The sequence below is a fragment of the Anser anser genome (genome assembly GCF_964211835.1).
Source record: "Anser anser genome assembly, contig: HAP1_SCAFFOLD_652, whole genome shotgun sequence".
Classification (NCBI taxonomy): domain Eukaryota; kingdom Metazoa; phylum Chordata; class Aves; order Anseriformes; family Anatidae; genus Anser; species Anser anser.
The window spans coordinates 1-24,015 of NW_028153789.1; the positions used below are offsets into that span (position 1 = coordinate 1).

At 61.7% G+C, this 24,015-nt stretch overlaps 3 protein-coding genes across 3 annotated transcripts; 1 reads left to right on the forward strand and 2 right to left on the reverse strand.

Annotated features, from left to right (window-relative positions):
- Window positions 1-474: 474 nt before the first annotated feature.
- LOC310891458 (1-phosphatidylinositol 4,5-bisphosphate phosphodiesterase beta-3-like) lies at window positions 475-11,824 on the reverse strand. The gene is made up of 8 exons (XM_083853729.1): window positions 11,693-11,824; window positions 7,865-7,942; window positions 6,460-6,528; window positions 4,413-4,553; window positions 3,187-3,266; window positions 2,347-2,400; window positions 1,562-1,637; window positions 475-626 (listed from the first exon to the last, which is right to left on the reverse strand). Exons 1-8 carry the CDS (start codon window positions 11,795-11,797, stop codon window positions 573-575), a joined length of 657 nt encoding a protein of 218 aa, XP_083709855.1. The 5' UTR covers window positions 11,798-11,824; the 3' UTR covers window positions 475-572.
- A 584-nt stretch (window positions 11,825-12,408) lies between these two features.
- On the forward strand, window positions 12,409-16,422 carry LOC310891457 (protein phosphatase 1 regulatory subunit 14B-like). The gene is given in 6 exon segments (XM_083853728.1): window positions 12,409-12,458; window positions 12,460-12,515; window positions 12,518-12,669; window positions 15,159-15,242; window positions 15,851-15,883; window positions 15,994-16,422. Coding segments are annotated over 6 exon segments (570 nt in total). The 5' UTR covers window positions 12,409-12,423; the 3' UTR covers window positions 16,204-16,422.
- A 116-nt stretch (window positions 16,423-16,538) lies between these two features.
- On the reverse strand, window positions 16,539-23,286 carry FKBP2 (FKBP prolyl isomerase 2). Its single transcript, XM_083853730.1, is given in 7 exon segments — window positions 16,539-16,744; window positions 18,062-18,079; window positions 18,082-18,096; window positions 19,121-19,167; window positions 19,271-19,383; window positions 21,082-21,228; window positions 23,080-23,286. Coding segments are annotated over 7 exon segments (594 nt in total). The 5' UTR covers window positions 23,272-23,286; the 3' UTR covers window positions 16,539-16,682.
- Between the last annotated feature and the right edge of the window lie 729 nt (window positions 23,287-24,015).

Genomic DNA, 24,015 nt, shown 5'->3' on the forward strand with positions numbered 1-24,015 from the left:
AAACCTCAGCAAGTTTTGGGGGCGCCCCATGGCCAAAATCGGGATGTGGGGGGCACCCCAAGACCCCCAGGGAACCCCAAAACCCCAGGGGGTCCCCCAAAAACCCCACAAGACCCCCAGCCCAAAAGGGGACCCCAAAAACCCCACAAGACCCAACAGAGCACCCAAAACCCACAACGACCCCATAGCATCACCCAACACATAGGGGACCACGACCAGTTTTGGGGGCCCCCCATGGCCAAAACTGGGGTCTCAGGGGTACCCCAAAACCCCCACGGGCACCCCAAAACCCCTCCAAAAACTCCCAATTGAAAAGGGGACCCCAAAAACCCCACAGGACCCAACAGAGCACCCCAAAACCTACGAAGACCCCAGAGCACCGCCCAAACCACAGCGAGTTTTGGGGGGCACCCCATGGCCAAAACGGGGGTGCGGGGGGCACCCCGAGACCCCCAACCCCCCCCCAAACCCCCAGGGACTCCCCAAAACCCCCCAAAAAACCCCAAAAGCCTTTTGGGGTGCCCACATCTCCAGCAGGATCTTGTCGATGTCGGGGCGCACGCAGAGCTTGGTCAGGAAGTGGGTGAAGGTCTCCAGGGGGAACTGCTCGGGGGGATCGCGTCCGCCTGGGGGCACCCCGAAAATTAGGGGGGGCCCCCCAAAAAAATTCCACCCCCCCCCGGTCCTAACCGCGCCCCCCAGAACCTCCCCAAAAAGCTGTGGGGTCCCCGAAATTAATGGGGTCGGGGGAGGTGGGGGAAAAGGGGAGGGGGGTTTTGGGGGTCCCCAAAAGTTCGGGGGGACCCCAAAATTTTTTTTTGGGGGGGGGGGCACTGAAGGTTTGGGGGGACCCCAAAAGTTTGTGGAGACCCCAAAGGTTTTGGGGAAGGCCATAAGGTTTTTTTGGAGGGGATCCCAAAAGGTTTTGGGGGACCCCAAAGGTTTGGGGGGCCCCAAAGGTTTTTTTTGGGGGGAGGGCAGCAAAGATTTTTTGGGGGACCCCAAAAATTTGAGGGGGGGGACTGGGGGACCCCAAAGGTTTTTTGGGGGACCCCAAAGGTTTGGGGGGGGACTGGGGGACCCCAAAGGTTTTGGGAAGGACCCCAAAGGCCTTGGGGGGGGAAATTCTGGGGGGGGGGGGCTGCAGAGGTTTTTTGGGGGACCCCAAAGATTTTGGGGGGGCACCAAGGGTTTGGGGGGGGAACCCAGGGAGGGGAAAAACTGGGGGGGGGGATGGATTGGGGGGGGCTGAGGTGGGGGGGACCCCGCTTTAGGGTTTTAGGGGTCTTTTGGGGGACCCCAAAGGTTTGGGGGGGGGGGGGCAAAGTTTCGGGGGGGGGGGCACAGAAGGCTTGGGGGACCCCAAAATTTTGGGGGGAGACCAAAGGCTTTGGGGGGGGGGTTGGGAGACCCCAAAGGTTTTTTGGGGGGCCCCAAATGGTTTGGGGGACCCCGAAGGTTTTGGGGGGGGACTCCGAGGGTTGGGGGGGACCCCGAAGGTTGGAGGGGGGACCCTAAAGGTTTGGGGGGGGACCCCAAAATTTTTTGGGGGGGGCCGTACCCGGTTGGAGCTGAGCCCGCAGGACTCCAGCGCCGTCTCCACGCGCTTCTTGTCAGCCGAGAACATCTTCAGGATGCTGGGGGGGGGCACCCCGAAATTTGGGGGGGGCACCCCAACATTTGGGGGGCCCCAGACACTTGGGGGGGACCCCACATTTGGGGGGGGGGGCGAAATATTAGGGGAACCCCCCCAAAAGAGGTCCCAAATTTGGGGTGAGGGTTGAGAATAAGGGAGCCCCAAAATTTGGGTGGGGGGGGCACATTTGGGGGGGCCCCGATATTTGGGGGGGCCCCGACACTTGGGGGGGACCCACATTTTGGGGGGGGGGCACAGAATCTTAGGGGAACCCCCCCAAAAGGGGTCCCCAAATTTGGGGGAGCGGCAGGTTGAGGGTTTTTAAGGAGGGCGCCCCAAATTTGGGGGGACCCCAAAATTGGGGGGTCAAAATTTGGGGGGGACCGCCAACATTTGGGGGGGGGGGCCTGAAAGGAAGGGGGGGTCCCTAAAAGCCCCACAAAGGGGTGAGCCCCCCCCCTCGTTCCAGGGGACCCCAAAAACGTGGGGGGGGTCCCCAAAAATTTGGGGGGCGCTCGGGGGGGGGGCAAATTTTGGGGTGGCCTCGAGAGGATCGATGCAAATTGGGGGGGGGGGGGGGAATTTCGGGGGGGGTTAAACAATTTGGGGGGGGTTCAACAGTTGGGGGGCGGGTTAGAGATGCGATTTTAGGGGGGGGTCCCCAAATTTGAGGGGGGGTCCCCCAAATTTTTTGGGGGGGGGGCTCTCACTTTTTCACGGGGATGCGCCCGTCCTGGTTCAGCTGCAGCGTCAGCTTCCTGTGCCTGCGGGGGGGGGACACCCCAAATTGGGGGGGGGCACCCCAAATTGGGGGGGGCACGAGGTTCGGGGGGGGATTTGGGGGGAAATTTGGGGGTTCAGGGGGGAATTTTGGGGTTTGGGGGGATTTGGGGGGGGTCAGGAGGGTTTGGGGGGGAGGATTTGGGGGTTTGGGGAGGATTTGGGGGTTTGGGGAGGATTTGGGGGGATTTGGGGTTCTGGGGGGGCAATAGAAAGGATTTGGGGGTGCAGGGGGGATTTGGGGGTGCGGGGGGGGTTGAGGGGGGTCTGGGGGGCCGGGGGGGGGATTTGGGGCAGATTTGGGGGTGCAAGGAGGATCCTGGGGGGGGCAGGGCGTTTTGGGGGGGATTTTGGGGTTCACGGCGGGATTTGGGGTGCGGGGGGAGATTTGGGAAGGGTTGGGGGGGGCTGGGGGGGGCCAGGAGGGTTTGGGGGGGAAATTTGGGGGTTCAGGGTGGGATTTTGGGGTGCAGGAGGGGATTTGGGGGGTGTGGTGGGGTTGGGGGGGGGGTCCAGGGGATTTGGGGGGGGATTTGGGGGGGGATTTGGGGGGTTCAAGGGTGGGATTTTGGGGTGCAGGGGGGGGATGTGGGGTGCAGGGGGGGGATTCGGGGCAACGGGAGGGATTTGGGGGCGGCAGGGGGGGATTTGGGGGGTATGGGGGGGTCAGGGAGGATTTGGTGGGGTCAGGGGGGATTTAGGGGGGTCGGGGGGGGATTTGGGGGGGGTCGGGGGGGATTTGGGGGCCCCCCGCGTTTCGGGGTACGCACGCCTTGCTGAGGAAGGTGTTGCGGGAGGCGTTGCGCGCCAGGATGTTGTTGGCCAGCTTGAACAGCTCCTCCGCCCACACCTGGGGGGCGCCCCCCAAAACGGGTCAGCCCCGGGGAGCCCCCCCCCAAAAATAAATCAGCCCCGGGACCCCCAAAATAAATCAGCCCGGGACCCCCCCCAAAACATCAGCCCAGGACCCTCCCCAAAATAAATCACCCCAGGACCCCCCCCAAAATAAACCACCCCAGGACCCCCCCCCCAAATAAATCAGCCCCGGGACCCCCCCAAAATAAATCACCCCAGGACCCCCCCCCCCCCCAGATAAATCAGCCCAGGACCCCCCCCCCCAAATAAATCAGCCCCGGGACCCCCCCCCAAATATATCAACCCTGGGACCCCCCCCCCCCAAATAAATCAGCCCAGGACCCCCCCGAATCCACCCGTAACTCCCCCAAGGCCCCCAGACCCCAAATCTGCCCCCCAGGACCCCCCCAGACCCCCCAACCCCCCCCCAAATCCCCCCAAGACCCCCGCAGATCCCCCAACCCCCCCAAACCCCCCAGAGACCCCCCCAAATCCCCTAAATCTTCTCCAAAGCCCCCCAAACCCCCCCAGAGACCCCCCAAACCCCTCCAAATCTCTGCCAAGACCCCAAAGACCCCCCCAGATCTCCCCAAAGACGCCCCTAGAGACCCCCCAGACGCCCCCCCACCACAAAATATCCCCAAATCCCCCCAAACAGCCTCCCACAGCCCCCCAACCCCCCCAGAGACCTCCCCAAAGCCCCCCCGAGACCCCCCCAGACCCCCAAAATCTCCCCAAAGCCCCCCCCAGATCCCCCAACCCCCCAAACAGCCTCCCAAAACCCCCCAAGCCCCCCCTGAGAACCCCCCAAACCTCCCCAAAGCCCCCCCGAGACCCCCCCAGACCCCCAAAATCTCCCCAAAGACCCCCCCCAGACCCCCCAAATCTCCCCCAAACCTCCCCAAAGCCCCCCCGAGACCCCCAAAATCTCCTCAAAGACCCCCCCAGACCCCCCAAATCTCCCCCAAAGCCCCCCAGAGACCCCCCCGACCCCAAAATCTTCCCAAAGCTCCCCAGACCCCCCCAAAACACCCTCCCAAAGCCCCCCAAACCCCCCAGAGACCCCCCACACACCTCACCCCAGGCCCCCCGGACCCCCCCCGCCCCCCCCCCCCCCCCAGCACCCATGGGTGCCCCCCACCTGGGCGACGTCGTCCTGCACGGCCACGAAGTTGAGGAAGGCGACGTTGACCATGTCGGGGCCGTGCACCACCGTCAGCAGGCGCCCCCCCGGGTGCCCCCCGGGCTCCCCGAAACCCAGCGCCTCCCGCGCCCGCGGGTCCTGAGCACAGCACCCATGGGCGCCCGGCCGGAGCAACAGCACCCGCCGTGACCCAAAGGGGGGGGGGTAACACCCCAAATAGGGAGGAAATAGCACAAAACAGGGAGGAAATAGCCAAAATTGGGAGGAAATGACCCAAAATTGGGAGAAAATAGCCCAAAACGGGGAGGAAATAGCCAAAATTTGGAGAAAATGACCCAAAATTTGGAGGAAATAGCCCAAAACGGGAGAAATAGCCAAAATTTGGAGAAAATGACCCAAAATTTCGAGAAAATAGCCCAAAACTGGGAGGAAATAGCCAAAATTTGGAGAAAATGCCCCAAAATTTCGAGAAAATAGCCAAAACGGGGAGGAAATAGCCAAAATTTGGAGAAAATGACCCAAAATTTGGAGAAAACGCCCCCAAAATGGGGAGAAAACGCCCCCAAAATAAAGAGAAAACGCCCCAAAATTTGGAGAAAACGCCCCAGAAATAAAGGGAAACGTCCCCAAAATGGGGAGAAAATGCCCCAAAATGGGGAGAAAACGCCCCAAAATTTGGAGAAAACGCCCCAGAAATAAAGAGAAAATGTCCCCAAAATGGGGAGAAAATGCCCCAAAATGGGGAGAAAATGCCCCAAAATGGGGAGAAAACGACCCCAAAAGGGGGAGAAAATATCAAAAAATGAAGAGAGAACATGCCAAAATGGGGACAAAATACCCCAAAATGGGGCACCCAACACCCAAAATGGGGAACTCTGACCCGAAAACAGGGAGGAAAAACCCCAAATGGGGAGGAAATACCCAAAATGGGGAGCTGGGATCCCAAAATGGGGAGAAAACACCCCAAAATGGGGAGCTGGGACTGCAAAATGGGGGGAAAACACCCCAAATGGGGAGCAAATAACAAAAAATGGGTAAAAAACACCCCAAAATGGGGAGAAAATGTCCCAAAATGGGGAGCTGGGAATACCCAAAAATGGGGAGCCGGGACCCCAAAATGGGGAGAAAATACCCCAAATTGGGAGAAAATGCCCCAAAAGGGGGAGAAAACGCCCCAAAAACGTGGAAAAAAGACTCCAAACGGGGAGCTGGGACCCCAAAATGAGAAGAAAATACCCCAAAATGGGGAGAAAAAGCCCCAGAGCAGGGAGAAAATACCCCAAAGTGGGGGAGAAATACCCTAAAAATGGGGAAAAACCACCCAAAAATGGGGAGAAAAGACCCCAAAATGGGAGCTGGGTCCCCAAAAGAGGAGAAAAGACCCCAAAATGGGGAGAAAAGACCCCAAAATGGGAGCCAGGACCCCAAAATGGGGAGGCGCCCCCCAAAATGGGGTCTTTATGGAGGGCCCCCCATGTTTACACAGGGTCCCCGATATTTACGTAGGGTCCACCCACGTTTACATAGAGCCCCCCCCATGTTTATGTAGGGCCCCCCAATGTTTAGGTAAGCCCCTCTGTGTTGACGTAGGACCCCCAATATTTACGTAGTACCCATAATGTTTACGTAGGACCCCCCAGTGTTTACGTAGGGTCCCCCATGTTTACGTAGGGCCCCCAATGTTTACACAGGCCCCCCCAATGTTTACGTAGGACCCCAATATTTATGTAGAACCCCAATGTTTACATAGGGCCCCCATGTTTACGTAGGGCCCCCCAATGTTTATGTAGGACCCCAATATTTACATAGGGCCCCCCATGTTTACGTAGGGACCCCCCAATGTTTATGTAGGACCCCAATGTTTACGCAGGACCCCCAATGTTTACGTAGGACCCCCAATGTTTATGTAGGACCCCAATGTTTACATAGGGCCCCCCCAATGTTTACGCAGGACCCCCAATGTTTACGTAGGACCCCCCATGTTTACGTAGGGCCCCCCAATGTTTTTGTAGGGCCCCCCGTGTTTACGTAGGACCCCCCTCACCTTGGGGACCCGCGCGTAGCGCCCGGTGCGGGTGTCGCGGATGGCGCAGACGTCCAGCACCTCCACCTCCTGGGGGGGGGCACCCGTCAGCACCCCCCCAGAGATCCCAGTGCCCCCCAGTAGCTCCCAGTGCCCCCCCCATTAGCTCCCAGTACCCCCCCATTACATCCCAGTATCCCAGTGCCCCCCCATTACCTCCAGTGCCCCCCCATTACTTCCCAGTATCCCAGTACTCCCCCAATTGGCTTCCACTGCCCCCCACTACCTACCAGTATCCCAGTGTCCCCCCATTACCTCCCAGTACCCCCCATTACCTCCCAGTGCCCCCCCATTAATTCCCAGTATCCCAGTGCCCCCCTCCACTGTCTCCCAGTGCCCCCCCATTACCTCCCAGTGCCCCCGCCATTAATTCCCAGTATCCCAGTGCCCCCCCCAACTGGCTCCCAGTGCCCCCCCCATTAATTCCCAGTATCCCAGTGCCCCCCCCAACTGGCTCCCAGTGCCCCCCCCATTACCTCCCAGTGCCCCCCCCATTACATCCCAGTATCCCAGTGCCCCCCATTACATCCCAGTGCCCCCCCATTAATTCCCAGTATCCCAGTGCCCCCCCATTAACTCCAGTGCCCCCCCCATTACATCCCAGTGTCCCAGTGCCCCCCCATTACCTCCCAGTGCCCCCCCCATTAGCTCCCAGTGCCCCCCCATTAATTCCCAGTATCCCAGTGCCCCCCCCATTACCTCCCAGTGTCCCCCCCATTACATCCAGTGCCCCCCTCATTAATTCCCAGTATCCCAGTGCCCCCCCCATTAACTCCCAGTGCCCCCCCCATTACATCCCAGTATCCCAGTGCCCCCCCCCCCCCCCCCCCCCGCTGGCTCCCAGCCTCCGGCCGCTTCCGCCATGGGGGAGGGGCGGGGGGGGCACTTCCTGGAGGGGGGGAGGGGCGTGGGAAAGGTCCCCCCCCCCGTGCCCCCCCCTTCCCCGTGTCCCCCCCCCCCCGTCCCATCCGGTGCCGGGGCCGGGAGATAAGGAGCGGGGTTCCGGGGGGGGGGGGCAAAAAGGGGGGGCAGAAAGGGGGGGCAGAAGGGGGGGGGCAGAACGGGGGGGGGCAGAACGGGGGGGATTTTGGGGACCCCAAGAGGGTTTTCGGGGGGATCTGAAGGATTTTGGGGTTCGGGGGGGGATTTTGGGGTGGGGGGGCTCGGGGGGGGGCAGAGGAATTGGGGGGGGATTTTGGGGACCCCAGCAGGGTTTTCCGGGGGGGGTTCTGAAGGATTTTGGGGTTCTGGGGGGGGGCGGATTTTGGGGTCAGGGCAGGGGGAGCAGGTTGGGGGGGTGCTGGGGGGGTCGAGGTTTTGGGGTGCCCCCCCCCTTTTTTTTTTTGGGGGGGGGGGGGGTCCTCACCATGCTGGGGCCGTTCCAGTAGAGGTAGAAGCCGTCGGCGTCGACCCGCAGCGTCACCAGGGTGCGGGTCGGGGGGTCCTGGGGGGGGGCTCGGGGTCAGGGGGACCCCAAAATCCATCCCCCCCCGCTCCCCCCAATCCCCCGCCCCCAAAATCCCCCCCTCGGCCCCCCAAAAGCTGCTGGGGGGGGCCCAAAAGCAGCATCCCTAAAAATCGTACAGAGAACCCCAAAACCCCGCAGGGGTCCCCAAAAGCACCGGGTTTGGCCCCAAAACCAGGCAGGGAGCCCCAGGGGAACCCCAAAACCCCATAGGGGGACCCCAAAATCACTCAGGGATGCCACAGGGACCCCAAAACCACCGGGTTTGGCCCCAAAACCACGCAGGGGCACCCCAAAAACCTGCAGGAAACCCCACAAGACCCCCCCCAAACCATTCAGGAAGCTCCAAATGACCCCAAAACCACGAAGGGGACCCCAAATCACCCAAGAGCACCCCAAAACCATGCAGGGAGCCCCAAAAGATCCCAAAACCATGCAGGGAGTCCAAATGACCCCAAAACACCCAGGACACCCCAAAGCCATCCAGGGAGTCGTAAATGACCCCAAAAACCATACAGGAAGCCCCAAAAGACCCCAAAACCCTGAAGGGGACCCCAAATGATCCCAAAACCACCCAAGAACACCCCAAAACCATGCAAGGAGCCCCAAACGACCCCAAAACCATGCAAGAAATCCTAAAAGACCCCAAAACCACGCAGGAATCTCCAAAAGACCCCAAAACCACGAAGGGGACCCCAAAAGACCCCGAAAACATCCAAGAACACCCTAAAACCATCCAGGGAACCCTAAACGACCCCAAAAACCACGCAGCAAGCCCCAGAAGACCCCAAAACCACCCAAGAGCACCCCAAAACCATCCAGGGAGCCCTAAATGACCCCAAAATCCATGAGGGAATCCTTGAAAGACCCCAAAACCAAGCAGGAAGCCCTAAAAGACCCCAAAACCCTAAAGGGAGCCCCAAATGACCTCAAAAACACCCCAAAACCATCCAGGGAGCCCTAAATGATCCCAAAAAACACGCAGGAAGCCACAAAAGACCCCAAAACCATGACGGGGACCCCAAATGACCCCCGACCACCCCAAAACCGCCCAGGGAGCCCTAAATGACCCCAAAACCATGCAAGGGGCCCCAAAAGACCCCGAAACACCCCAAAACACCCCACCCCCCCCCACCAGGAGCCCCAAACGACCCCAAAACCACCCCAAACCCCCCCCAGGGACCCCAAAACCGTCAGGATCCCCCCCCCGGCACCCCTGAAATCCCGCAGGGAGCCCCCCCAGGGCCCCCCCAAACTGTGGGGTGGGGCTTTTAGGGGGGGGCAGCCCTTCCGCACGGACTTTGCCCCCCCATAAAATAATTCCCCCCCCCCCCCCGTGGAAAAAGGGGGGGGCGGCGTCCAAGGGGCACCCCAAAAGGGCCGGGGGGGGGGAATGGGGGAACCCCTTAAGCTGGGGGGGGTCAGGAGGGGGCCGCGCGCCCCCGACCCCATAAAACGTCCCCGACCCCATAAAACGCCCCCCCCCCAAAATCAAAGGGATCTGGGTCACCCCACCCCCCTCATTCCGCAATGCCGAAATTGGGGCAAAACGAGGCGATTTTGGGGGCGCTGCGGGATTTAGGGGGGGGTCCCCCAGGGGGGCATCGCCCCGGAGGAGTGAAAATCCCGATTTTTGTCCCCAAAATGGGGATGGGGTTTGTACGTGTGGAAATGGGGTCAAGGCGGGGGGGGTGCCCCAAAATTTGGAGGGGGGGGGTAATGGGGTGGGGGTGTGGTACTGGGGGGCCCTGCGGGGTCCTGGGGGGGTTGGGGGGGCTTTTGGGGACGTTTTGTGAGGTTTTGGGGGCATTTTATAGGATTTGGGGGACTTGTGGGGCTTCGGGGTAGATTGGGAGGACAAAAAAAAAAATGGGGCTAATTTTGGGGCGGTTCAGGTGGATTTGGGATGGTTTGGGGGAAAATCGGGGAGATTTGGGATTTGGGGGTGTTTTTTGGGGGGGGGTTAGGGAGCCCAGAATGCTCCCCGTGGTGATTTTGGGGTGGATTTTAGGGTTTTGAGGCAATCCGGCTGTTCTGAAGCTTCCCTGCGGATCTGGGGGGGTTTGGGGGCGGTTTGGGGTTTTTTGGGGTGCTGCTGGAGGCGGCTTTGGGGCGGTTTGGGGCATTTTGAAGGTTTTGGGGTGATTTCGGGGGGTGTGCGGGGTAAGTTTGGGGCCTGAAATGGGGGATTTGGGGGGTTTGGGGGTTCTGGAGGAGGTCTGGGGGGATTTGGGGATTATTTGGGGCTTTGGGGTGATTTAGGGGCGATACGGGGAAAATACGGAGCTTTGGACGGAAGTTTGGGGTCTCGGCAGGTTTTGGGGTGCGTTTTGGGGTGATTTGGGGTTTTCTGAATGGGTTTGGGGTGATTCGGGGGTTTTGGAGTGCTTTGGAGGGATATGGGTGTGTTTTGGGGTGATTTAGGGGTTTTTGAGGGGTTTTGAGGTGATTTGGGGCTGAGCTGGAGGATTTGGGTGATTTGGGGCATCTCGGGGGGTTTGGGGCAGATTTGGGGCTTTTGGGGTGGGTTTTGGGACGACTTGGAGGGTTTGGGGTGGGGTAGGCACAAATTGGGGTTTTCAGGGCAGGTTTTGGGATGACTTAGGGGGTCTGGGAGAGGCGTTTTGGGGTGAATTAGGGAGTTTTGGGACAGCTTTGGGGGCAGTTTCAAAGGTTTTGGGGACGTTTTGGAGGATTTTGAGGCGGTTCGGGGGTTTTGGGGTGGCTTTTTTGGGGGGCTTTGGGGTGGGATATGGGGGGTTTGGGGCAGGATTTGGGGTGGTTTGGGGTGGCTTTGGGAGATTTTGGGGCAGGATTTGGGGTTTTGGGGTGAGATTTGGGGATTTCTGGGGTGGTTTGGGGATGTGTTTTTGGGGCGGTTGGGGTTTTTAGGGGGTGGTTTTGGGGTGGATTATAGGGGTCTGGTTTTTGGGGTCGTTTGGGGGTTTGGGGGGCAGGATTTGGGGGTTTTGGGACAGGATTTAGGGCTTTTGGGGCAGGATTTGGGGGTCCTGGGGTGGTTTTGGGGTGGTTTAGGGCTTTTGGGGCAGGATTTGGGGTTTTGGGGGCAGGGTTTTGGGGTGATTTGATTTTTTTCGGGGGGTAGTTTTGGGCTTTTGGGGTGGGATTTGGGGCTTTGGGGACGGAATATGGGGGTTCGGGGGCAGGTTTTGGGGGCGATCTGAGGCTTTTGGGGCAGGACTTGGGCTTTTGGGGCTCTGTTCCTCCCCTGAGCGTTCGGGGGGGGGGATTTGGGGCCGATTTTGGGGCCATTTCTCGCTTTTTCAGCATCCCTGAGGACCCCCCGCGGGGCTCGGGGGGCTCCGGGGGGGGGGGTCCCGGGAGTCTCGGGGGGGTCCCGGGGAGGTCTTGGGGGTCTCGAGGGGATCCCGGGGGGGTCCCGGGAGTCTCGGGGGGTTCTCGGGGGGGTCCCAGGGATCTCGGGGGTGTCCCGGGGGGATCCCGGGGGGGTCCCGGGGGGATCCCGGGGGGGTCCCGAGGGTGTCCCGGGGGTCCCGCGGGGGTTCCAGGGGTGTCCCTGGGGGGTCTTGGGGGAGTCCCAGGGGGGTTCCGGGGGTCTCGGGGGTCTCGAGGGGGTCCCCGGGGGGGTCCCGGGGGGGTCCCGGGGAGGTCCCGGGGGTCCCGGGGGGGTCCCGGGGGGTCTCGGGGTGTTCCCGGGGGTCCCGGAGGGATCTCGGGGGGGTCCCTGGGGGGTCCCGGGGGCCTCACCTCGTCCCACCGGATGAATTTGCTGCCCCCCACCAGCATCGGGGGCACCCGCGGCGGCTCCAACGGGAGCGGGGCCGGGGCCGGGGCCGGGCGCGGCGCCGCCATGGCTGCGGCCGGGCCGGGCCGGGGGGCGGGGCCAAACCGGGCGAGGGGGCGGGGCCAAGGGGCCGCGCTGCTCCGTGATTGGGTGGCGACGGGGGGGGAGGGGGCGGGGACTGGGAGCGGCGGGCGCGCGCGCGGGGCTGGGAGGGAGGGGGCGTGGTTTGTGGGCGGAGGGGCGTGGTCTCGGGGAGGGGGCGTGGCCTCGCAGGGCGAGTTAGGACTCGGGGAGGGGGCGTGGTCTCAAGGAGGGGGCGTGGTTTCAAGGAGGGGGCGTGGTCAATAAGGGGCGCGGTCTCATTGGGGGCGTGGTCTTATTGGAGGCGTGGTCTCGCCGAATGGAATTAGTCCGCGGGGGCGTGGTCTCGCTGAGGGGGCGTGGCCTGGCGGACCGGGGCGTGGCCCCGCGCCGCCGCGTGGCCGCTTTAAGCGCCGGGCCCCACCGCCCGCGTGGCCGCTTTAAGGGGGCGTGGCCCGGCGCCTCTCGGCGGCACAAAGGAGCGCGCGGCGGCGGCGGCGGCCGCCGCTTAGGCCCACCGGCGGGCGGGGGTGGTGGGGGTCGGTGAGGTCATTTCCGCTTCCGGCGCGGCCGGTTCCGGTTCCGGTCCGGCGCCGGCTGGGCTGGGCTGGGCATGGCGGCGCCGTGCGGCGGCCCGGGCCCCCCGAGCCCCCGCGGCGGCCGCCGCCGGACCGGGGCCGGGGCCGAGCGGCGGGGCCGGGCCCCGCGTTGTTTCGCGGCCGGGCCGGAGGCGGCGGAGGAGGCGGCGGGGAGGCGGCAGGGGAAGGTGACGGTGCGCTACGACCGGCGGGAGCTCCGCAAGCGGCTGCACCTCGAGGAGTGGATCCTGGCGCAGCTCACGGCGCTCTACGACTGCCGGGTACCGGCGCCGCGCCCCCTTAGGCCCCGCCCCCCCCCGCCCGGTATCCCCCAGGCCACGCCCCCTTGCCCCGGTAATCCCCAGGCACCGCCCCCCGGCCCGGTGTCGTCTTAGGTCCCGCCCCCGTGCCCGCTGACCCCCCAGGCCCGCCTCCCGGGCCTGGTATCCCCAAAGCCCCGCCCCCTAGCCCCGGTACCCCTCTTAGCCCCTGCCCACTCTCCAGACCACGCCCCCCTCTCTGGTTACCCCTTAGACCCCACCCCTGTATCCCCAAGGCCACGCCCCTCTTAGACCCCGCCCACTTTTCGGGCCCCACCCCCAGGCCGGTAACCCCTCAGGCCCGCCCCCGTGCCCTTTGACCCCCCCCAGGCTCCGCCCTCTGCCCCCAGTATCCCCAAAGCCCTGCCCCCCTAGTCCTAGTCCTGGTAACCCCTCTTAGGCCCCGCCCACTCTCCAGGCCACGCCCCCATCTGGTAACCCCTTAGGCCACGCCCCCTCAGGCCCAGAGGCCTCTGAAGCCCCACCCACTCTCTATGCCCCGCCCCCTGGCTCAGCAATTCCATTAGGCCCCGCCCACCCCCTGAAGCCCGCCCCTTGGTCCCTGTATCCCCCCAAGGCCCCCCCAGCTCAGTGACCCCTTCGGCCCCGCCCACCCGGGTCGGCAACCACTTAGGCCCCGCCCTGCCTCTTAGGCCACACCCACTGCACCCAGTAGCCCATTAAGCCCCGCCCACCAGGGCCTGGTATCCCCTTGAGGCCCTGCCCCCAAGGCCCAGTAACCCCTTAGGCCCCGCCCACCCTCTTAGGCCCCGCCCCCAGCGCAGTACCACCTTAGGCCCCGCCCACTCTCTTAATTACTCTTAATCTAAGAGGATTAAGAGTAATCCTCTTAAGCTCCTCCCCCTTAGGCCAGGTGACCCTCCCAAGCCCCGCCCACTCTCTTAGACCCCACCCACTCCTCCTGGTAACCCCCTCAGGCCCCGCCCCCAATCCCAGTGACCCCCTTAAGCCCCGCCCCCTCCTGATGACCCCCTTAGGCCCCGCCCCCATCCTGGTACCCCCTTTAGGCCACACCCCCTATCCCATTGGCCCCTTTAGGCTCCACCCACTTCCTTAGGCCCCGCCCCCTTAAGCCTGATTACCCACCCTTGCCCAATCCTGTTAGGCCCCGCCCCATCCCAGTACTCCCTTAGGCCCCGCCCACTCCCTTAGGCCCCGCCCACTCCCTTAGGCCCCGCCCACTCCCTTAGGCCCCGCCCACTCCCTTAGGCCCCGCCCACTCCCTTAGGCCCCGCCCCCATCCCAGTAACCTCTTAGGCCCCGCCCCCATCCTGGTACCCCCTTTAGGCCACACCCCCTGTCCCATTGGCCCCTTTAGGCTCCACCCACTTCCTTAGGCCCCGCCCCCTTGAGCCTGATTACCCACCCTTGCCCAATCCTGTTAGGCCCCGCCCCCATCCCAGTACTCCCTTAGGCCCCGCCCACTCCCTTAGGCCCCGCCCACTCCCTTAGGCCCCGCCCCCTGGGCCCCCCCTCTTCCAAGGCCCCCCCCTGTGGGCCAGGGTCCCCTGGCTTCAAGGCCCCCCCCCCCCCCAGGGTGGTTTCAATCCCCCCCCCCCCTCTTTTTTATTGCCCCCCCCTTTTATTGCCCCCCCCCTTTTTATCTGAGCCCTTTTATATTTTACAATTGCCCCCCCCTTTTACTGGGGTCCCCCCCTTTATATTTTTTATCAGCCCCCCCCCTTTTTATTGCCCCCCCCTTTTATTGCCCCCCCCCTCTTTTTTATTGCCCCCCCCTTTTTATCGGAGCCCTTTTATATTTTACAATTGCCCCCCCCTTTTACTGGGTCCCCCCCTTTATATTTTTATCAGCCTCCCCCCCTTTTTATTGCCCCCCCTTTTCATTGGGGGCCCCTTTATATTTTACATTGCCCCCCCCATTTTATTGGGAGCCCCCCCCTTTTATTGCCACCCCCTTTATATTTATTTTTGCCCCCTTTTATTGGGGCCCCCCCTTTACAGTTTTTTATTTGCCCCCACTTTTATTGCCCCCCCCCCCCTTTAAATTTCATATTTGTCCCCCCTTTTTATTCGGACCCCCCCTTTTTATTCGGACCCCTTTATATTTTACATTGCCCCCCCCCATTTTATTGGGAGCCCCCCCCTTTATATTTATTTTGCCCCCCTTTTATTTACATTTCATATTTGCCCCCTTTTTTATTGGACCCCCCCTTTTTTATTGGGCTCCCCCTTTTTATATGGGCCCCTTTATATTTGACTTTGCCCCCCCCATTTTATTGGGAGCCCCCCCTTTTATTGCCCCCCCCTTTATATTTATTTTTGTCCCCCTTTATTGGGACCCCCCCCATTATTGTCCCCCCCCCCTTTACAGTTTCTATTTGCCTCCTTTTTATCGGGGCCCCTTTTATTGCCCCCCATATTTATTTTTGCCCCCCCCCCTTTTTTTTTGTGTCCCCCCCCCCCCCCAGGAGGAGGAGATCCCGGAGCTGGAGATCGACGTGGACGAGCTGCTGGAGATGGAGAGCGACGGCGCCCGCAGCGCCCGCGTGCAGGTACCCCAAAACCCCAGGGGGGGCCCCAAAACCCAGGGGGGCCCAAAACCCCTGGGGGGGGGGCCAAAACCGGGGGGGGCCCCCCCATATCTCAGGGAACCCCCCAAACTCCCCCTGGAATCACAGGGAGCAAGTAATACGGGGGGTGCTCCCCCAATTTTAGGGGACCCCCCAATTTTAGGCCCCCCCCCCCGAGTTTTTGGGGTCCCCCCACAGCTCAGGGGGTGCCCCAATAATTCGGGGGGGGTCCCCAAAATGATGCAGAATACACAAATCCTGCTTTTTTCTCCCCAAAGCTTGGCAGGGGAAAAAGGAGGTGATTGGGGGGGGGGGGGGGATTTTCCCTCAAATTTTGGGGGCCCCCCTCTAATTTTGGGGGGTTCTGAAATCCTGGGGGGGGGGGGGTCACAAATTTGGGGGTGCCCCCGAAACCCTTGGGATGCCCCCGAACTTGAGCAGGAAATGGGGGTTGCCCCAAAAAGGGGGCTCGCCCCTCAATATTTTGGGGTGAATCTGCCCGATTTTGGGGGCCCCCTTCACTTTTGGGGTCCCCAATTTGGGGGGGCCCAAACCCCCCCCCTTAAACCCCAATTTTCTGTTTTTTATAGGAAATCCTGGTTGACTGTTACAAGCCCACAGAGGTAAGTGGGGGGGGGGGATGGGGGGGGCACCCCAAGTTCTGGGTCCCTTTTTGGGCCCCCCCCCTTCGGTTTTGGGGTCCCCCCCACCCATTAACCCTTTCTCCCCGCAGGCGTTCGTCTGTGACCTGCTGGACAAGATCCGGGGGATGCAGAAGCTCAACACCCCCCAAAGAAGTGACCCCCCCTCCCCCCCCCATCAATTTTTTTTTGGGGGTGGGGGGGTCACCCCTCAATTTTTGGGGGGGGGTCACCCATCGGTTTTTGGGGGGGCCGACCCCAAAACGTGGGACCCCAATTTCAGGGTCCCCCTGCAGCGATAATCACAGCCCCCCCCCTCAATCTGCCTCCCCCCCCCCCCATGAACACGATTTTGGGGTTTGGGGGGGGGGGCTCCAGGGGGTGTTTTGGGGTCCCCTGGACCCGGGGCAGGGGCCGGGGGGGGGCACATTTTTTGGGGTGCTTTTCTAGTTTTTTTCAATTCTTCCGTGACTTTTTGGGGTTGTTTTTATATGGATTTAATAAACGGCGTTTTGACATTTCGGGGCGTGTGGTGTTTGCCCCCCCCTCCCCCCTCCAAAATCCCTGGGGACCCCAAACCCCTGGGGACCCCCATGCCCCCCCCCCCCCCCAAAAAAAAACCAACAATCACAGCAGGTTCCAATTCGCCCGTTTATTGCCCCAAATCCCCCCCCAGCCCTCCCCCCCAAATTTGACACCCCAGCTTTAAGGGGGGGGGACCCCATGATTTGGGGACCCCCCCGCCTTTTTTAGGGGGGACCCCCACTTTTGGGGGCCCCCCCTATAGCTCCGGGCGCCGCTCGATCTTCAGCAGCTCCACCTCGAAGATGAGCACGGCCCCCCCTGCGGAAAGGGTGTCGGGATCCCAAATTAGCCTCTTTTCACCCCAAAATCCACCCCGCAAACACCTAAATCCCCATTTTTCTAACTCTGAACTCTCCAAATCCCCCTTTTCACCCCCAAAATCACCCCAAACTCCCCAACCCCCCCGTTCACCTAAAAAATCTAGCCCTGAACCCCCCAAATCCCCCTTTTCAATCCCCAAACCCAGCCCTAAACCACAAATTCCCATTTTCTCCCCAAAATCCAGCTGTGAATCCCCAAATCCCGCTCTTTTCACCCCAAAAATCCAGCCCTGAATGCCCAAATCCTTTTTTCAACCTAAAACCCAGCCTTAAATCCCATTCTTCACCCCCAAATCCAGCCCTAAATCTCAAATCCCCCTTTTTACCCCAAAATCCAACCCTAAACCCCCAGACCCTCATTTTTAACCCCAAAATCCACCCCTGAACTCCCCAAATCCCTTTTTCACCCCAAAATCCACCCCTGAAACCCCTAATCCCCATTCTTCATCCCAAAATCCAGCCCTAAATCCCAAATCCTGCTTTTTACCCCCAAATCCTCCTTCACCCCAAAATCCAACCCTGAACCCCCAGACCCTCCTCTTTTCACCCCAAAACCCAACCCTGAACCCCCAAATCCTTCTCTTTTTCCCCAAAATCTCACCTAAACCCCCAAATCCTGCTCTTTTCACCCCAAAACCTACCTCTGAGCCCCCCAAACCCCTTTTTCAGCCAAAATCCAACCCCAAACTCCCCAAATTCTCCTTTTCACCCCCAAAATCCAACCCTAAACCCCCAGATCCTCCAGTTTTCCACCCCAAAATCCAATCGTAAGCCCCCCAATTCTCTTTTCCACCCCAAAACCAAACCCTAAAATCCACCCCAAACCCCCAAATCCTTTTCCTTTCACCCTAAAATCCACCCTAAACCCCAAATCCTCCAGTTTTCACCCCAAAATCCAATCGTAAACCCCCCGATTCTCCTTTTTTCACCCCAAAACCAAACCCTAACCCCTAAAACCACCCCTGAACCCCCAAACCCTCTTGTTTTCACCTAAAATCCACCCCTGAACCCCCAAATCCTCCTCTTTTCACCCCAACCCCCCTCCAGAACCCCAAATCTCCGCTTTTTACCCCAAAAAAAAGCACCCAGGACCCCCAACCCCCTTTTCACCCTACCCCCACCCCGAACCCCCAAACCCCCCTTTAATCCCCCAAACCGCCCCAAAATCCCCCTTTTTTTCCCCCCAACCCCCTCCCCCAGCCCCAAATTCCCCCTTTTTCACCCCAAAACCCTCCCCCAGGAGACTGGGACTCACCTGGGATTTTTGGGGGGGCCCGCGGTCACCGTAACCTGGGGGGGGGGGGCAGTGTCGGGGGGCGGGGGGGGGGCAGTATTGGGGTCCCACCCCAAAACCCTCAAATTTTTAGGTTTTCACCCCAAATTTCACCCCCCCCCAATCGGGGTCCCCCCATTTTGCCCCCCCCCCCATTTTTTGGATTCCACCATTCCCCCCCCATTTTAAGAGCACCCCCAATTTGGGGACCCCCCCATTTGCCCCCCCCCCACCATTTTTGGGGACCCCCAATTGCCCCCCCCCACCCTTTTAGGAGACCCCCCCATTTCAGAACCCCCCCATTTCAGGGCCCCCCCGTTTTTGCCCTCCCCCCCTTTTTGGAGCCCCCCCCTCCCATTTCAGGAGCCCCCCCCCCACTTCAGGGTCCCCCCCCCCATGTTATTTTTGCCCCCCCATTTCAGGGTCCCCCCCCATTTCAGATCCCCCCCCAATTTTATTTTTGACCCCCCCCCATTTCAGGGTTCCCCCCCTCCCCTCCCCCAATTCAGACCCCCCCCCCCCCCAATTTTATTCCCCCCCATTTTATTTTTTGTCCCCCCCCCCATCCCAGGGTCCCCCCACACTCCCCCCCCCATTTTTGCCCCCCCATTTCAGACCCCCCCCCCCATTTAATTTTGCCCCCCCCCCATCCCAGGGTCCCCCCCATTACCCCCCCCCATTTCAGACCCCCCCCATTTAATTTTTGCCCCCCCCCCCCCCCAGGCTCCCCCTTCCCCATTTCAGACCCCCCCAATTTAATTTTTGCCCCCCCCCCATGCCAGCGTCCCCCCCATTTTTGCCCCCCCCATTCAGGCTTCCCCCCATTTCAGACCCCCCCATTTCATTTCTGCCCCCCCCATCCCAGGATCCCTCCCCCCCATCTCAGACCCCCCATTTTATTTTGCCCCCCCCCCCCGGCTCCCCCTTTCCCATCTCAGACCCCCCCATTTTATTTCTGCCCCCCCCATTTTATTTCTGCCCCCCATCTCAGACCCCCCCATTTTATTTTGCCCCCCCCATTTTATTTTGCCCCCCCCTCACCCAGCTCCGGGGGGATGACCAGCTTCCTCTTCTCCCCTTCGCACATCCTGGGGGGGGGGGGGAGAAGGGGGGGGGGGCAGGTTTTTTTTTGGGGGGGGGGGTCCCCAACTTTGCCCCCCCCCCCCAGCCCCCCCCCAGGCCCGGCCCTACCCCAGCAGCCCCTGGTCCCAGCCCTTGATGACCTGCCCGGTGCCCAGCGAGAAGACGAACGGCTGCCCCCGGCTCAGGCTGCTGTCGAACTGGGAGCCGTCCTCCAGGCGGCCCTGCCACCAGTACGGACCAGTAAGGACCAGTAAGGACCAGTACGGACCAGTATAGACCCATATGGGCCATCACCAGCCGGTACGAGCCCCTGCAAACCCATAAACAGCGACAAACCCCCCCGTAAGGTGCTGCTCCCAGGATAAATTGCAGTTCTGAAAGCAGTAGAAACCAGTATGGACCAGTAGAAACCAGTACAGACCAGTAAGAACCAGTACAAACCAGTAAGAACCAGTACAGGTCATCCCCAGCCTGTACAAGCCCCTACAAACCCATAAACAGTGACAAACCCCCCCCCCCCCCCGTAAGGTGCTGCTCCCAGGATAAATTGCAGTTCTGAAACCAGTAGAAACCAGTATGAACCAGTACAAACCAGTACAGACCAGTACGAACCAGTATAGACCCATATGGGCCATCACCAGCCGGTACGAGCCCCTACAAACCCATAAACAGTGACAGAACCGCCCTACAAACCAGTACAAAGTGTTGACCCCAGGAAAAATTGCAGTCCTGAAACCAGTACAAACCAGTTTGGACCAGTACAAACCAGTACGGATCAGTAAGAACCAGCACGAACCACTACAGACCCGTACGGACCAGTACACACATAACAGGTCCCCATACTCCTCCCAGCTCCTCCCATCTCTCCCAATCCCATACAGTACACACATAACGGGTCCCCCCAGCCCTCCCAGTCCCTCCCAGTATAAACCAGTCCCTCCCAGTCCCATACAGTACATGTATAACAGGTCCCCACACCCCTCCCAGTCCCTCCCAGTCCCCCCCCGTCCCCCAGTCCCTCCCAATCCCATACAATACACATATAACGGGTCCCCCCGCCCCTCCCAGTACAAACCAGTACAAACCAGTATAACCCAGTACCGTGTAGTGCATGTGCAGCAGGTCCCCATAACCCTCCCACTCCCTCCCAGTCCCCCCAGTCCCTCCCAGTCCCTCCCAATCCCATACAATACACATATAAGGAGTCCCCCCGCCCCTCCCAGCGCCTCCCAGTACAAACCAGTACAAACCAGTACAAACCAGTATGACCCAGTACCGCGTAGTGCATGTGCAACAGGTCCCCATAACCCTCCCAGTCCCTCCCAATCCCGCCCCAGTCTCCCCCAGTCCCATACAGTACACATATAACGGGTCTCCACACCGCTCCCAGCCCCTCCCAGCCCCTCCCAGTACAAACCAGTATGAACCAGTACCGCATAGTGCATGTGCAGCAGCTCCCCACGACCCTCCCAGTCCCTTCCAGTCCCTCCCCGTCCCCAGTCCCTCCCAATCCCATACAATACACATATAACGGGTCCCCCCGCCCCTCCCAGTACAAACCAGTACAAACCAGTACAAACCAGTATGACCCAGTACCGTGTAGTGCATGTGCAGCAGATCCCCATAACCCTCCCAATCCCTCCCAGTCCCCCCCAGTCCCTCCCAATCCCATACAATACACATATAACGGGTCCCCCCGCCCCTCCCAGTACAAACCAGTACAAACCAGTACAAACCAGTATGACCCAGTACCGTGTAGTGCATGTGCAGCAGATCCCCATAACCCTCCCAATCCCTCCCAGTCCCCCCCAGTCCCTCCCAATCCCATACAATACACATATAAAGGATCCCCCTGCCCCTCCCCAGCCCCTCCCAGTACAAACCAGTACAGACCAGTACAAACCAGTATGGCCCAGTACCGTGTAGTGCATGTGCAGCAGGTCCCCGCGCCGGGAGCGCACCCCGCAGCCCTCCGGGCGCCGCCGCACCCCGATCTGCACCCGGCGCCGCGCCTCGGGGCCCGGCTCCGCCGCCAGCGCCAGCGCCAGCGCCAGGGCCCAGCGCCACATCTGGGGGGGCAACGGGGGGGGCACCCCAAAACCATTGGGGTCACCGGGGGCACCCCAAAAGGGGGGGTCACCCCAAAAAGAGGGGGTCACAGGGGGCACCCCAAAAAGGGGGGGTAATCAGGGGCACCCCAAAAAAATGGGGTCGCTGGGGGCATCCCAAAAACAGGGGGGTCACCGGGAGCACCCCAAAAACAATGGGGTCACCCCAAAAAGGGGGGGTCATCGGGGGGCACCCCAAAAAGAATGGGGCCAGTGGGGGCATCCCAAAAACAGGGGGGTCACCCCAAAAGGGGGGTCACTGGGGGGCACCCCAAAACCAGGGGGGGTCATCCCAAAAAGGGGGGGGTCACCAGGGACATCCAAAAAACACTGGGGTCACCCCAAAAAGGGGGGTCACTGGGGGGCACCCCAAAACCAGGGGGGGTCACCCCAGAAAGGAAGGGTCACAGGGAGCACCCCAAAAACAATGGGGTCACCCCAAAACCGGGGGGGGTCACCCCAAAAAGGGGGGGTCACCGGGGGGCACCCCGAAAATGGATGGTCACGGGGGGCACCCCAAAAAGGGGGGGTCACCGGGGGCACCCCAAAAACAATGGGGTCATGGGGGCACCCCAAAAAGGGGGTCACCAGGGGTCACCCCAAAAAGGGGGTCACAGGGGGCGCCCTAAAAACAGGTGGTCACGGGGGGCACCCCAAAAAGGGGGGGTCACGGGGGACATCCCAAAAAGGGGGGGTCACAGGGGGCACCCCAAAAAGGAAGGGTTACAGGGGGCACCCCAAAAACAATGGGGTCACCGGGGGCACCCCAAAAAGGGGGGGTCACGGGGGGCACCCCAAAAAGGGGGGGTCACGGGGGGCACCCCAAAAAGGAAGGGTTACAGGGGGCACCCCAAAAAGGGGTGGTTGTGGGGGCACCCCAAAAAGGGGGGTCACAGGGGGCACCCCAAAAAGGGGGGGGTCACAGGGGGTGCCCCAAAAAGGGGGTCAGCACCCCCGGGGCGCACGGGGCCATAAAGGGGGGAGGGACCCCCCAAAATGGAGCCCCCCGAAAGTTGAGGGCCCCCCCCGTGGGGGCAAAGACCCCCCCCAGCCGGGAGCCCCCCAACATGGGTGAGACCCCCCCAAAGAGTGGGGCCCCCCCATAACGAGGGGGACCCCCAAAATGGGGCCCCCCATACAGCCGGGACCCCCCCCATAAAGTGGGCCCCCCCCCGGGATAGGGACCCCCAAAATGCCCCCCCATAGGGTGAGGACCCCAAAATGGAGCCCCCCAATTATTTCTGCCCCCCCCCCCACAGGGTGAGGACCCCCCCCGGGATAGGGACCCCCAAAATGCCCCCCCCATGGGGTGACCACCCCCAAAATGGAGCCCCCCCAATATTTTTGCCCCCCCCCATAATGTGAGGACCCCCCCCCCGGGAGAGGGACCCCCAAAATAGAGCCCCCCCAATACAGTTGGGACCCCCCCCTAAAGTGGGCCCCCCCCCAGAGATAGGGACCCCCCAAAATGCCCCCCCCATAGGCTGAGGACCCCCATATTTCTGCCCCCCCCCCCATAACCTGAGCCCCCCCTCCAATAAAGACCCCCAAAATGGACCCCCCCCAATATGGCCGCCCCCCCCCCCGAACAAAGGCCCCCCCCCTCCCCCCACGAAGCCCCCCCAAAACCGCCCCCCCGGGGCTGAGACCCCCCCCCGGAGCCCCCCAGGCCCCCCCATTTCCCCTCCCCCCCCCCCCCGGGGCCCCCCCCGGACCCCCCAATTCCCCCTCCCCCCCCCCCAGACCCCCCAAATCCCCTCCCCCCCCCCGGAACCCCCCCGCCCCCCCCTTGTTTCCCTCCGGCCCCCCCATCTCCGCACCGCTCCCCCGCTCGGCGCCACGTGACCGGCGCTGGCCCACGTGACCGGCACCGCCAATCAGGGGACCGAAGGGGAGGGGGCGTGGTCGGAAATGAGGTGGGCACGTGACCGGATGTGGTTCCCGGACACGGAAGCGGAAGGTGGCGGCGGGCGGGCGGCAGGGCCCGGGGCGGCGTTCCATGGTAACGGCAACGGAGCCCCCCCCCCACCCGCGGGGCTCATTAGCATGTCATTAGCATAAGACCACTCAGCGGGGGCAGGCGGGGCGGGGCGGGGCGGGGGGGGTTGGGGAAGGGGCGGGGCCTGTGGGGGCGGGGCCTGCGCGGGGGCGGGGCCAGGAACTGGGTGGGCGGGGTTAAGGTTTAGGCGGGACCGGGATGGGGGCGTGGCCTACGGAGCTGTGGGCGGGGCCAGGAGAGCCGGGGGCGGGGCCTTGGACTTTGTGGGCGGGGCATGGGCACAGCCTGGGTGGGGTGGGCGGGGCTTGGGCGTGGTGGGCGGGGCCTGTGGACGATGGGCGGGGCCTGGTGGCAGTGGGCGGGGCCTGGTGGCAGTGGGCGGGGCCTGGGCCACCCCTCCTCCCCCAGCAGCCACCAAGGGGCCCCTAATTAACATATTAATGAGCTTCCGGCCCCGCCTTAATTACCCGGGGGTCACCGCGGGAGTCAGTAAGGGTGCAATTAGTGCCCAGAGCAATTAGCGCTAAGTTTGTAATTAGGGGTAATTAGTAATGAATTAATGTTGTTTAGTGTTAATTGGTGTTAATTAGCATTAATTGTTTTTTCTCTCCGTTACAGGTTCCCCTCCTGCTGGGCTCATGCAAGGAAACCATCAGCTGGGTGCTAATTAAGCGTTAATTAGGTGTTAATGAAGCCTTAACTAAGTAAGCCTCAATTAACCCCAATTAAGCCTCAATTGATCATGA